This window comes from Crocodylus siamensis, chromosome 1 (assembly GCF_052110815.1).
Source record: "Crocodylus siamensis isolate JL-2025a chromosome 1, ASM5211081v1, whole genome shotgun sequence".
Taxonomy (NCBI): Eukaryota; Metazoa; Chordata; order Crocodylia; family Crocodylidae; genus Crocodylus; species Crocodylus siamensis.
The window spans coordinates 173,565,575-173,580,647 of NC_143395.1; the positions used below are offsets into that span (position 1 = coordinate 173,565,575).

At 42.0% G+C, this 15,073-nt stretch overlaps 1 protein-coding gene across 3 annotated transcripts in view; it reads right to left on the minus strand.

Moving 5' to 3' along the window:
- Positions 1-5,121: 5,121 nt before the first annotated feature.
- The window catches only part of RPS6KC1 (ribosomal protein S6 kinase C1), a 137,358-nt gene continuing 127,406 nt past the window's right edge, over positions 5,122-15,073 (minus strand). For all 3 annotated transcript variants that reach the window (XM_090049065.1, XM_090049074.1, XM_090049083.1), the window contains 3 exons: positions 10,127-10,209; positions 9,281-9,376; positions 5,122-6,018 (listed from right to left, as the gene is read on the minus strand). In XM_090049065.1, coding sequence (XP_089905191.1) covers positions 5,908-6,018; positions 9,281-9,376; positions 10,127-10,209 — 290 coding nt within the window. In that variant the 3' untranslated portion in view covers positions 5,122-5,907. The remainder of the gene's footprint in view (positions 6,019-9,280; positions 9,377-10,126; positions 10,210-15,073) is intronic.

The following is a 15,073-nucleotide window of genomic DNA, read 5'->3' on the forward strand; positions in this document are numbered from 1 at the left end:
ACCATTCAGACCATGATGACAGAAGGACTCCTGCAGTACCTGTATAAAATGCTACAACTAAATATCAACCACTCCAAATACTTTACTCATACTCCATGTAGTCTTTAGCAGGCATCTACAGGCTCTGCATCCACAGCCAGAACAAAACCAATTGCTATCTCATCTCATCACCAGCTATCCCAAACTCCACAAATTCCATAAGCCAGTTCATCTCCTTACACATTCCTCCTGCTCCCTACATTCCCATTTACCATGTTGACTAAATACAGATAGTTAAAAAGCCCAAGGCTGAATGGATTTAATCTTTGCAGGTTAATCTAAGCTGCATAGACTGAACTGATAAGCAACTGAACAGACTTTTACTCGATTCCAGAAATGCAGCCATATGCCATACACTGGTCCAGGCAAGAAGCCTGGGGGTGCTAGAGCACATCTCCCTACTCGGCTGGAGCAGACAGCTCTGTCCAAAGCTATCTCACCCACCTTGAAAGGGGGGTCAGGCAGGGAGGTATAAACAGGGAGGTGTAAAGTATCCTGGGATCCTGGGGAACTGAGAGTTAACTTAAATTTGGAGGGGATCTGGGACAGAAGTTCAATAAACTGATTTAACCTAAATCAGTTAAGTCTGATATTATGTCCATCCAGTTTATCTTAAACAGGTTTCAACCTTTTAGAAAATGGTTTATGTGCACTGAACTTCTGTTGTGTTACAGATTTGACCTGGTTTATGATCACTTATACCAGTTTTGTCCCTAGCCACTGAGCCCACATGCACTTATCTCTGTCCTCAAGTCACTTTTGCTCCAAAGTCACTCAACAAAGTAATACTAGCGGAGAACATGATTCATAGATTCATAGATGATTCATAGATGCTAGGGTCAGAAGGGACCTCAACAGATCATTGAGTCTGACCCCCTGCCTGGGCAGGAAAGAGCGCTGGGGTCGCATGACCCCAGCCAGATGCCTATCCAACCTTCCCTTAAAGACCCCCAAGGTAGGGGAGAGCACCACCTCCCTTGGAAGCCCATTCCAAATTCTGGCCACCCTTACCGTAAAGAAGTTTTTTCCTGATATCTAGCCTAAATCTGCTGTCTGTCAGTTTGTGACCATTGTTCCTTGTTACCCCAAGAGGTGCCCTGGTGAACAGAGCATCTCCAATCCCTTGCTGCATCCCTCTAATTAATTTGTAGGCAGCCACAAGATCACCTCTCAGCCTTCTCTTGCAGAGGCTCAAGATGTCCAGGTCCCTCAGTCTCTCCTCATACGGCCTTGCCTGTAAGCCCCTACCCATATGAGTAGCCCTCCTCTGGACCCGCTCAAGTCTATCAATATCCTTCTTGAAGTACGGTGCCCAAAACTGGACACAGTACTGCAGATGGTCAGCAGGCTGCAAACAACTGCACTGGGCTCCAGAGCACCAGCTCCATGTGAACAGTGGGGAAGGGGCCAGGGTTGCACTGCCCCAGGCCCCTCCCTCACCATCCACCCAGCAGTGCGTATGTAGCAAATGCCACCACAAAGCCCAGCTGAGGCTCCAGAGTCTGGTGCCGCTGTGTGCAGCCTCCTGGCTGCAGCCAGGCTGGGCTCTGGGCAGCTGCTGCCAACCACAAAGCACAGGCTGCTTGCAGCCTCCTGGCCACCTTCTACAAGCAGCCTGGGCTCCGTGTCCTGACACAGCTGCCCAGAGCCTGGGCTGCCTGTGGCATGCTGAGCAAAATGGCCTTGTGTGCCATGCTCTGGCACATGTGCCGGGGTTTGCCAAGCTGTGGAGTAACCTGTATTTCAAGTAACTGATCAGCTAAAGATGTAAATTGTTCAAGGAAGGGCTATATTCTTACTCTTTATTGTCAAGTATCATGCATACCTGTAGCACTGTGCACCTGAATTAAATAACTATCAAAATTAAACCAGGTCATACCATAGCAATCTGGTGTGACATAACAAGAGAAGGTTTGTGCAAAAAATCTTGGCCACCACATAGAAGGGCTATAGAACAGGAACAGGGAAGTATACAATGTAGGGTCATAATAAAGTAGGGCTGAAAGGGCCCTCATGACATCATCTAATCCAGAGGTGGGCAAAATGCAGCCCAGGGGCCGGATGTGGCCCACCAGACCATTCCATCCAGCCCGTGGGGCACCTAAAAAATTTAGAAAATTAGTATTAATCTTCCCTGGGCTGCCTGTCATACGGCCCTTGATGACTTGCTGAAACTCAGTAAGCGGCCCTCCACCCAAAATAATTGCCCACCTCAATCTAATCCAACCCCCTGCTCAAGGCAAGATCATTTCTGACTGAACCATCCCAGCCAAGTGTCTAACCTGCTACTGAAAAATTCCAAGGCTGGACATCCCACAGACTTTCTAGGTAACTTGTTCCAATGCTTGACCACTCTCATAGGAAGTTCCTCCTAATCTCCAGCCTAAATTTCCCCTACTGAAGCTTGAGGCCATTGCTCCTACTCTTTCCCTACAGCCGAAGAGAAAAGTCCATCTGCACCCTCTCTGTAATTGCACTTCAGTTATTTGAAGACGGTTATCAAATCTCTTCTCAGTCTTCTCTTCGCCGGACTAAATAATCCTAGTTCTTTCAGCCTTTCCTGTAGTAAGGGCCAAAAGCATGCTGGCCACATCACTCCACTGACTTATTTAGAAACATACAAAAAAGGCAAAATGAAGTTTCAATGATCACAGAATCAGAATCAGAACAATTGGGCTGGCAAGGTCTTTGGCAAGACATCCTCATAGCCAATCTAAATCTCCCCTCGTGCAATTTAAGACTGCTGCTTCCTGCCCCCTGTGGAAAAAGAATAGTTCATTGCCATCTTCTTTATAACAACCTTTTGCACATTCAAAGATTTATCAAATCCCTTTTTGGTCTTCTCTTCCCAGACTGAATAACCCCAGTTCTTCCAAGTCAAGTTTTCTGGACCTCTCCATTGGAATCTTCCCAATTTCTTGAAGTGGGGTGACTTAAACTGGATGCAGTGCTCTAAGTGAGGCCTCAGTGTTGAACAGAGTGGAAGAATCACTTCCTATTACCTGCATGCAAGCCTCCTGCTAATACAAGCCAGCATGCTATCAACTATTTTTGCAACAATACTACACTGTTGACTCACAGTCAGCTTGCATAACCCTCAGGTCCCTTTCTGCAATGCTGCAGCTTGGTCAGGTGCTCCTCAGTTTGTATGTGTGTAACAGGTTGACAGAAGTGCAGCACAAGAAATCTTGGCAGCAGAAAGTTTAGGGAAGCACCAGAAAATTTGGAAATCCATTTGGGAATAGACATGCAACACAATCCCTTCTGATTTCCTCTCAGCTCATGCCAAAAAGATAAAGGGTTTTGATCAGAAAACACCCATAGCACAGAAAGTCCAAGTCACCAGATTTCAGTGGTACTCAGCACCTGCCGAAGTTGTTGACATCAACTGGAGTTGTTGGTGCTCAGCAATTAAAAGATAACGGGCCATGTGTGAGGAACAGATTTCCAGATTACATATCCTAGTGGTGTTGGGGGGGGCATAGCTTCTCCTATCACAGTGCCTATTACATCAGTTTTAGGGAGCAAAAAACTTAGTGTAGTATTAAGGGCAAGTTGTATTGCCAAGTGACAGCTTTCTTACACTTAATCAAATTTTTGCCCTGTCAAATTGCTGAAGCCCTAACATTTGCCTTGAATGAGTATTTCCACGTCAATCATGAAAGTAAGTGCTGTTCGCTAAAAAATAAGTAGCTATTTGGTCCCTTCTAAATTAATGCTTTCTTTTTTTAATATGGATTCCTCTGGGCTATGCTTGCATACTATTCCGTATTGCCCGTGATTGCAAATGGCACTTGAGCCTGAGTGGTTAGAACAAGACAACATTTAAAAGGTCAAGATAATATGAAAATGTTTTTAGTTTATTGGCAAAACTACTGTATTTGGATGGGTCGGCAGACTGACAATAGTTATCTGGTGGCATCCTACAGAAAGAACCCAAGGGATCAAGTCAGGTGGTTGAGGGAAGGGAGGATTCACTTGATCGATGAGCTTTCCCCCCAAAGTCACAGCTAGGGCACTGCTGGAAGGAAACTCTGCAGCAGCTTGGACTGAGCATTAGAGATTTCCTACCAGCTCGGCACAGGAAGTTGTTCCTGTGGCTCACCTGAGGGAGTTCCTGTTATGAAGCCAACGGGTGGTAGGTTGAAATGCAATTTCTGAGAGTGATGTAATCCTGGACACCACTCCATAGGCAATGATACTGGTGACCTGGTTACAACCTGCACTGTTGTTGTAGCCCCTCTGCTGGAATTCTGATCACAAGAAAGGGAAAAAAAAAAAAAGAGGGAGTGGAATAATTTAAAAGGGGAAAAAAAAGGTTTCCAGATTTCCTTTGTTTAAGTGAAGCATTTTCCTTTTCCACTTTATTTTAATACAGAGACCTAGTACCTAACAGATGGAGACAGGACAGATGCACTACTGGGAGTGCCCATAAAACAGGTTGCTAAAATACAAATGGGGTAATTCTTTTTTTTTTTTTTAAATAAAGTAACCATTGTTAAAACCTCCCTTTACCAAAAGAATTTGCCCTTTGGTCTCCGGATAAAGCTGGGGGGAAAGAAAAGAGGACAGTAAAAAATCAAATACATTATCTGTACAAGAAAATCCCACTGTACTGTATTCATGCATGTCAGGAGCACAGACTGGCATAGTGGAATACCAGAAATCGGTGTATATTTCAAGAATTTTTAAAAATTGATGATTATGTGTCTGCATTTCTTAGGACTCTTCTCCCACTTCCCTTCCTCAAGTCTACTACGATACAGGTCAGATAATTTTCTTTCCTTCAATTGCCAATCTTCAGGAGTTGCTTAGAGTTAAACTTCCCAAATGAGTGACAAGTGGGGCTTCCAGCATACAGTACGTTAACACACAGAGCAAGTGAGTGATACAAGCCATTCTTGTGTAGCCATTCTTGCAATCATCAAGAAACAACCAGAAAAATTCAGAGGATTCATTAGAAAAAGGGAATGAATAGAGGGTGGTCTGCAGGAGGGAGTGGATATCAGTAAAACACACAGAGAAAATAAAAGGTTTGTTATGTGAAACACTGGTAACTGCAATTAAGAGAGAAGAGCCTCATTTCCATATCCATACATTTATTTAGCATCTTGTTTTCTTGGTCCTTATTACATTAGTAAAGTAATTTTTATCTGGCTAAGCAAGAGAGTTCCCTTTTTGTAGTGACAAACACATAACTTATTCAACGTTATGGAGCCAGAGTTCACTGCCAACCAACAAAGCACAACGCTGATAGGGTTGTTTGTTTTTTATAAGCTCTTTTCACCATTTGAAATGATATGCAACCACTTTCAAGATACATTCCACGGTATTATGTAACAGCTTTCCTAATTTGTAATGGATACATAGTTTTAGTATTACATGTCAAGTTGTGCATGAAGCATTTTAGTATTTCATTCAGCATATGCCACTTATAAATAATTTGATCTTTTTTCCCCAGAGCTGCCTCTAGCATAGGGAAATAACCTACTGACACTATAAAAGACCCTACCTTCCGCTGGTATACATACCCTTCCATCGGCAGACAAAACACATAGACCATGTGCCTGGCCCTATTTAATTCACAAATTGTCAGTTATAAACGTGCTACCCAGAATTTTCAATATAGACTGCACCTTTGATGAAAGGGTTTCACACAGCAGCCACTTGCAATAAAGCATAAGCTAGCACCCTGTCCAGTTAGTGATTTGTGTTAGAAATGCTTGCTTTTGGCATGATTACTCCAGTATCTTTTATTCATGTGGTCCAAGTGAGTTGGTGGTCCTTAGACTAGCGAGTCAGGGTGCCTCTGTGCCAGAGATACTTGTCCATGAGAAGACCTGAGCATGTTCAGAGGACCAGTTCCTTTCATCCCACCAGATCTGCCCAATTTACAGGTGCAAAAAAAGGGTGAGATTTGATGTCTTCAGCACCAGCTGCTCCAGCCCCAAGACGCTCCACAGGGTTAAACTGCAAAAGCTTAAAAGATCCACAAAATTTAAATCAGTAAGAATGAGGACTATTGCTTAAAAAGATCTAAGAATTAGGTACATCACTGCCCAATCACATAGGCAACTTTTCAAGAGCTCAAAGCACAGTACATAAATATCTATAAGATCCAGCAGACAGAATACATTCTTGGGAATACATTCTTGGGAATTATTTCTTTTTTTCATAGGCATACATTTACATTCTGCTAAGACTACATATTCTACCATACAATCCTCTGGAAAACTGCATGCTTAGACTTCTATTCTCCAGAGGCTGTAACCTTATTTTAAAGGACAGACTCAACACCGTAGCTGGCATTGTAGAACTGGGTGTGTTGACTTAAGTCTACAGTCACCCTTTCATTACCATCACAGTTAGGTAATACCACAGATGATGGACTTTAACTGTTCTCTGCTTGAAGTTTCATGAGAAGGTCACTGCAGTACTAGAAACAGCTTTTATTTTCTGAAGTGCTTCTATAGAGCTTTTCTACAGAATCTTTAAAGTCTTATAAAGATCTTGGTAAAAGCAAGATCTTGGTGAAAACTGGTGCAATACCTTAATGGAAATTTGCTAAAATTAAGCAGCTTGTTTGCTTTTTACTGTCAATCTAAAAACCATACAGCATACTCACAAAGGCTCAATTCACGTGGAAGGAAAGTCTAGCATCTTTAGTTGCTGAGTTTAATGCTGATTGGTTTCTTTAAAGGGATTGTAAAAGAAATCATGCAAACAGTCTAATAAAGAGCCAGCCAAATTTTTCTAGTCTTAGATGTTTGTTTTTTGTGGAGTTTTTTTATTTTTATTTTTTTTGGAGGGGAGCAGGGGCGTTTAAATAATATTTATTTTTCCTTTCGGTCAGAATGTTTCAGATCATAAAATCAATCACACAGCTTCTTCTCCTAGATGTCATGATGAGGTAGTATGCCTTCTCATTTCAATGCATGCCAATACGTAGACCTGAGAGTAAAAAAGAATATATACCCATATGTATTTTAATCAGCACTGTTGGCTCTACCATTTAAACTAATAATGTCACTGGTACAAGTAACTGTGTTACTTGGATGTTTTACACTGGCCAGCAAATGCACTTGCAATCACTGGCATTCTGACGTCTGCCGAAATAGAATAAGCGATAGCAGTTGAGAAAGTGTACATGAAGAATTTTTAATTTTAAAGTTTTGCATTCCAGGACAAAAACTTTTAACCTTGGAAAGTGGCATCAGCAACAACTCTAGGTACCTATGTTTTCTATTTCAACATGCTCTGTGCTTTATAGATGGCAAAATCTTGAAGCAACACACAACTTTGGTTGTGTACAAAATACCAAGCAAAATAAAGAAATGTAGTTAATTCCTTTGGCAAAAGATATAAAATACAATTAAAAGAGATCTTTGTTTTCTCTTTAGTGAAAAACACTTAAAGTTAGCTAGATGAAGAAGTTAGTTACAGTGGAAGCTATGTGCCACAAGACAAAGTTTAGCATTGTCTTCCATGTAGCTGAACACTGATCCCTGCAAGTTATTTTGTAATATTATGACCTGCATAACCTATGCGGGGGTGGAAGAGGAAAGTCACAATGACAAATTGCTAACCATGCCAGAAGACCCTTTCTTCCTTTTCCTGACAAAGCTTCCTCAGCAATGAATGTTTCCTTGGACAGTGACACAACAAAAATTTGATTTACTAACCTATGCAGCTGAACCTCTATCCGCCAAGTTACCAGACAGCACTTGAGGGCTTAACCTGATCTGACACACTTCCTAATAGACATAGTGGTGGCTGCTTTATGTACACATAGGACATTATTATCTATATGAAATAAAATTGGGCAGCTGCCTCAAAGCAAAGGAGTACACTATCAGTCTGCAACCTCAAACTGTGAGTGGTAAGAAGCCTGTTGGTTGGAATAGTTAAAAAGTAGACCAAATGATACTTTAGTTTACAACTGAGACTAATCTAAGAAGTGGACTAGACAATGTATAAGTTTACAGCTACAGGAGTGTACAGGAGCCATTTCCTTCATTGCATATTGTTCAGCTGTTACACACTTGGGTGATGTTACACACATTGGTGCTACACTAGCACTCAATTTGGTGGCATATTGCAGCATGAAGTATGCTGGATTTATCTAACATCTAAATCTGACTTTGAGTTCTTTACATAGTCCACTTCCTTGACAAACAACCTCTTCTAGAATAAATGTAGAGTAGCCAGTTTTTCATTGATTTCTTTGGCTTATCAAGCTCTCCCACTCCCCTTTCTCAGGTCTCTTTAAGCACTTGCCTCTCTCAGAACTCAGTTCAAATCCAAGCCTGAGAGAGGTCAGTGTTTGTGACATCCCTACCCAAATGTTCTTCATTCAAAGTCCAAATCACAAGAACGCCTTCCACAAATGGAATCAAATCAGTTCTAGGGTAAGTGTCCTAAGTTAAGGTGGAAATTAATTAAAGTAGTAGAGGAAAGGAAGGAAAATAGGATTAACTGCAATTCTACACAATGCATGAATAAATAGATATTTCTGCATTTCATGTTATCGGTCATGAATACCTAAATGTGGAGAGAAACTAAACACAGCAACTACTGTCCACCTTTCCTCTCTCTGCTGAAAACGTTAAACACAACACATCCATCTGGAAATGTATAAGTTTTCAATGCCAGCAAGCCCACTGCTTCCATCCTTCAATAGAGGATATGCTAAGAAAAGATATCTACCTGTTGCAAAAAACAGATTATTCACTATTTAAAACAGGAGTTATATTCTTAACGAAGAATACCATGAATATCTCTCCTTTCTTGAAGCGTAGTGATACATTCTCAGTTATAGCAATGTCACAAGAAATGGTTAACATATAGCAGCAAGCTACAGTTTAAGTGGAGTCAAATGGCTTCACTCTTTTTTGGACTGAATTAAATCCATCCAAACAACCTCTTTTAACATTTACAGAAAAAATCCTACAAGAGTTGCACAACACCTCTGAGAATTTCAAAAAAACCTCAACTTTAGCTTACCTGTTCTCACCTTGAAGTCAATTCTTAATCTTTTATAAGGTGTTTGGCATTTAAAAAAACCCAGATTATTCCAGAACAATACATTCATGCAAAATTCGTTAGTGCTGGTAGGACAGGTACCAACATCACAACAACCAGCTGTCTGTAGTTATATTTATTTTACCACTTCATTAGTTAGAAAAATGTTTGAACATATAGGCTTGCTTACACGTATAGGATAATTTCTCAGTTAAATTACCTGCTGAATGAGTGATCTGGCCTCCTCTGATATGTGATCTGGTACATTCAGAGAAGTGTGAGTGCTTATTCCTGCTGGATGGCATTCAACCAGTGTCTGAAACAATCAATCAGGAACACTTTTTAACCCACCTCATGTTGTTATGTTATGCTTGATTACATGACAATGTATGTGCCCATTAAAGAACTATAATTTTAAATACAGTGTTAGCTTCTATCTGGGTTGTGGATTCTGGGACTAGAAGATTCCTTGTGAACAACTCAAAGTCCACAAAGAAAGAGACACATCTCCCATATCCTCAATATAAAGCAAGAGTGTATAAAAGGTACTTGAACTCTTCCTGGAAGCATGGTTTTATATGAGTTCTACGTAATCTGCTTGTAGCCACATCTTTCACCTACTTCTGCTACATTACAATGGCCTTCTCCATTGTTACAATCCTTTTGAACCATATAAACTACATTTTGTTCAAATCTAAACTACTAGAGCTATACAATAAATCAACTGATTGGATGTGGCCAAATACTAATTATTTTAGAATATCATTTAACATTCCTGATAAGCAGTAATGTATTTTTCTTTTGACCTGTTTATTTGCCAAATATCATCATATAAGCATATTAACCACATACATTAACTTTTAAAATAATGGATTGTGCTATATGCCTGCATTAGTTCAGACACTATATTAGACGGCCTCATATGAGAAGACAAAGTAGGAGGAGAGGAGATTCAATCCACTTTGTTCATTGGGTGGTAAATACTTACAGTAATTGATTGATGAAATATAGATACCTCAACTGTGGACCCAGCTCTTATCTGGTTATACACTGCACCATCTCTTACCTTCCCTGTAAGGAGTTCAAACAGAATGGCACCCAGACTCCACCAGTCACAGGCTTCTGTCTCTTCCAGGATAGCTCCAACCTCTGAATACAAGACATTTAGAAAAAGATCAATTACACATTCAAAATGAACATATATATTTACATACCTAATAGTAAACATTGGCTGAACATATACTAAATAATACATAGCTTTCATAATGCCTGCAAATTACTTAACTCTGTAGTGTCCTATTACAGATTCCATTTTAGGGGCACCTACACATTATCCTTAATACATGAGTTGCACAATATGGATAGTTTTAAGCCTAGCAAGCATTCAAGTTAGGGTTCTTCTACACTGGATTTCAATTTTGCCTTGTAAAATGAAGTTTGAGAGAGACAGATTGATCGTTCTTCTGAATGAATTCTGTTTATCTACAAAATAGGGACCTGGCAAAAACAGTCAACTATGTCCTAGAGAGTGAAACCATAACTCAGTTAGCTATCTCTTGGCCAAAGGGCAAGGAGGAGATGAACATAGTTTGTCCATGGGGAACTGGACTGAGATCACAGAATGCATTTCATATAGGCTACTCAAAGTCATCAGATGGTAGTGACTGAAAGTTACTGATCTGATTAAATTCAAATCAATGAACTTGTTATAGGAAGTTCCCATCCCTACTCTCCAGCAGCCACCCAGGAACTTTTTTCATTATTCTTTTTCCTCAGAAAATTGCAGACAGCAAGGGAACAGCAAGACTGGTGTACACGCCCATTATATGCATTCACATGCCCACAGTTGTGGCAAACAGAGAGCATCTGGCCTTGACAGACAGTCTCATTTAAAAAACTCAAGTCTGCCCTAAAATATGGAGTATAAGAAATCACAGGGAAGAGAAAATCTTAATTCTAAGGGTCAAATATTCAATAGCTATACTAAAATTGCTTTTGTATCAAAATCCACACCAGATTCCAAGCAGAGCACATTGATTAGTATTTAGTTATGTAGCAGTTGCTATGAAACACATTATGCCAGTTTAGGAAACGCTTGTGTATCTTTTTATGGTGACAAACATGTGGATGACAGCAAAGGAACTACAAATGCATCAAATCATTGTAGCAGGGAATAGGAAAACAGTGACTACAGTTCCCCAGCTGCCCAACATACTGACAGCCCAGTCACTCATGGAACCATGAGCACTGCCACTTCTATTAGCTACACTGAAAGTTGATGTTCAACACCTTGATAATTGCACTTTAAGGCAATGGTTACAATAGACAGTAAAAAAAGAAAAAGATTCACCACACATAGGGTATGGACATACATAACAATTTAAATGTTTCCCTCGCTTTATGCAGGTTCTGTATGTGCGAATTCACTCTTATTCGATGATCCTTTTTATACCAAAAATTTGTTATTTGCAAGGTAAATTCACTCATGCACTTGGTGTGGTGGAAGCCCACAGTCAGCTGCTTTGTGCAGTGCATTGTGGAACTGACTCCATAGGAGGAGGAAGAAAAAATTATTTGAGCTGGGTGGAGGTGCCCCAGCCAGGCTGCAGCACCAGCCTCTGCAGCCTGGCCTGATCTGGCCCCATCAGTGTGGCACCCCAAGAGCTGTGAGCCATGAAGCTGCCTGGCAGCAGCACCCATGGCTGCCACACCGGATAACTGGTGCCCGTGCTTCTGGAGCTGCAGCTGTCCTGAAAGCGTCGCAATGCTATGTCCGTACAGTTGAAGGGGTCAGTACAGTCGAGGTCTTGGAACATATCCTTACTTGTTACATTGTAAAGTGGGTTCCCTTTATCCAAACTGGAGTTATGCACCGTTTTCCAGGAACGCGTGTACAGCATAAAGCGAGGGAAACCTGTATACTAGTATTCAACTATACCACTATAAGCTGTTCCAATGTAATTATGTACTGTCTGCTCCCCTATACAGCTTTAAGTGGAGCTAAACCTCTGTAACTTTAAACCTAAATCAAACAGTGTTAAAGTTCTTTTTTAGCTTATTTATACCCGTAGAGAAATGGACAGACCTAACAGTAAGTGCTTGAGACATGCCTCTTCCCTTCTTAAAACAGTTTAAAGTTACATCTGTCCATATCCATAAGATAAGGGTTGTTTTTTTTTTCCTTTTTAAAAATTAAGACTGTATCTAGTTAAAAAAGCAAGTTTACTGGTATAAGGAACTTTCATACTGGTATAATTGAGTACTTGGGCTTCTTTGAGTATATACCTCCTGTTAAAAAGAAAGAAAGAAAGAAAAACACCACACCCCAGCTAACACAGCTGTACAGTGCCCGATACAGAACTGCATCAGAATCATAAGCACATCTTTTCTAAAAAGCCTTTTTTTTTTTCATTGAGGGAGACCTTCTAGTTGCATGCCTTTAAAAAAACCCAGGCCATTCTACTTGCAGGTTGCAGAGTCCCAAAACATCTCACCACAAACTCCTTTGCATGGGAATGCCCTTTACTGGTTCCTTTAGAAAATGAGCTTTCCACTAGAAATTTCCACTAGAAATGATTCTGGGAGACAGAGCAGTACAGGCATTGCAGCCTTCATCTGCCCCCTCTCCCTTGCTCTTTGCACTGAACCCTGTCTGGGGAAAAGCATGGGGAACAAAGGCTGCTCCTGTCCTCTCATTCCTGAGAGGACAGGAGCAGTGGGGAAAAGCTCTGTGCCCATGCCTCAGACCAAGCACTCTGGTCTAGGAAGTGGGCAAGGAGTACTAGAGCTATCCTCTAGTCGGCTCCTAGTGCCTGGGAGCTAAGTGGAGCAGCAGCCTGGCAAACTTCCCTCCCCCACTCTTCTCCCTTCAGAGGGGACTCCAGTCCAGGGAGTGGGCAGGGAGCTGTGGGGGAAGGGGTGCAGATCTGCTCAGCTCCTGGCATCCCCACAGCTGGATGGCAGGGGCAGCGGAGACAGCCTCCCCAAACCTGATTCCCAGTTTCCAGATTTTGCAAGCTTACCTCTGCTGCCCAGCTGGATGATGGAGGTGGCATTTAAAGCCCAGGGTACCAGGAACCGGGCAGGGAATAGTTTACCCAGTTCCACTTCTGGGCCTCGAGGCTTTGCAATCCCTACCCCCATTGCCCAGGAAGGTGGTTTGGATGGCAAGAAGAAGCCAGAAGGAGCTGGCAAGCCCCCCAGCCTCTTCCCCAAACTAAGTGTAAGGAAGAGGCAGGGGAGCAGTGGCTGGTGCTCCCCTCACCTCCCATCCATGTCACACACCAGGGTCCTTGGTGTGAGAAGTGGGCAAGGGGCTTGCAGTGCTGCTCCCTGCCCTTGGCTCCCAAACATACTAAGCAGCACCACAAAACCCCTGCCTTCTCCTCACACCAGAGACCTCAACATGTGGGAAGCACCTGGCAGCTGCCCCTCTCCTCTCCTCTCCTCCCCTCCCCTCCCCATCCATGGGAAGGGCAGGAGCAACTGTCCCCTGGTGCATTCTCTAGACCAAGGTGACCCCAGTCTCCAGAAAGTAAGGAAACCTTTCCCCGCAGCTCAACCTCTCCTGGTCCTTAGGAGGAGTTAAGCTACAGGGAGGTGTGGAAACATTCATTTTCCTGGGAGAAACTCACCAGAAGGCATTTCTACTGGGTTGGAGTCAGGCTACTTTTCTCCCGGAACCACCATTTTTGGTCCAGGACAAACAGCATGAATGCTTGCATGCTTGTTGTTTCTATTAGGAGAACATGGAGTCTCTCAGTAGAAACATAACGTTTGTATGTGGCCCTAAAGCGAACTGTACACTTTGATTATAGTTCATTAAAACTAAGGCAGCGTGAATGGAAAATAGGATTTAACAAAACACTTTGGACTCCTCTACACAGGCAGTTATTTTAGAACAGTTTTATCTGATTAACTCCCTGTGTGGATGTTCTTACTCCAGATTAAACATAATGGAAAGCTGAACGATTTACTATTAGATGAAGAGAGTGAGATTTTTCCACACATCAACCACCCTGTGATAACTGCTGGTGTGCACATTGTAATCCTTCATCATGTGGAAGCTAAACCACAGCTGTTTAACTCCTAATAAAAGAGGGATAAATTACCAAGATTTAGCTTTTACTTAGCAAAGAGAGGGCGCATCTACAAAAGATGTTTACTGCAGAGCTGCCTAATTAGCTCCACACTAAATTTGCAGCATCTACATGCGCAGGCCTGTTACCCCACAGGAAAAGAATTAACTTCACCAAAGATTAGTACTTGTAAACACAAGTATTATCCTATGGTGGCGTTCTTCAGTGTGCAGCAGCACATGTGTAGACACTGACAGGACTGGCTGGGGCATAAGCATGCTTCAGTGCAGGGGCTGTCTGCTGGCCAGCCCCACACTCTCACACCCCTGCCAGCCCCTCTGCAGCACACTGAGCCAGGTCAGAGCAGCCCCAGGCTGGCAGGCTGACCCTTCAGGCCTCTTGCCAGCCAGGGCTGCTCCAATCCAGTTCAACATGCTTCAGTCCCAGGAGCAGGTATAAACACAGCAGCTGGGAGCAATAAACTCCAGCGCAGTATGCACCATAGTTTATTGCATCACATTATTTTCACGTGCAGACACACCCAGTAAGTACATACCCACAGGCAGTTACAACAGAACAACTAACAGAGTAAATCTGTGACCTATATTACCCTCTGAGGAACTGTTTTTCAGCCCATCCCCTAAGAGTGCCTTGTTCTGAACTAGTTGACTATTAAAACTATTATTAGAATTTAAACTTAGAATTATAAATAGACTGTATTCTGAAATAAGACCATCCACACAGGAAGTTAATCAGAATTAACCATTCTGCTTTAAATTTACCCCTTTCCTTAATACAAATCTACTTATGTGGATAACTAACCCCTTATAACATGATAGTGCCATACAATACAGATAATCTAATCCCTAAAGGCATGGAGGGGTAGGGGGAGGAATCCAAAAATCATGATTAGTATACAATGATCTTCTCAATTC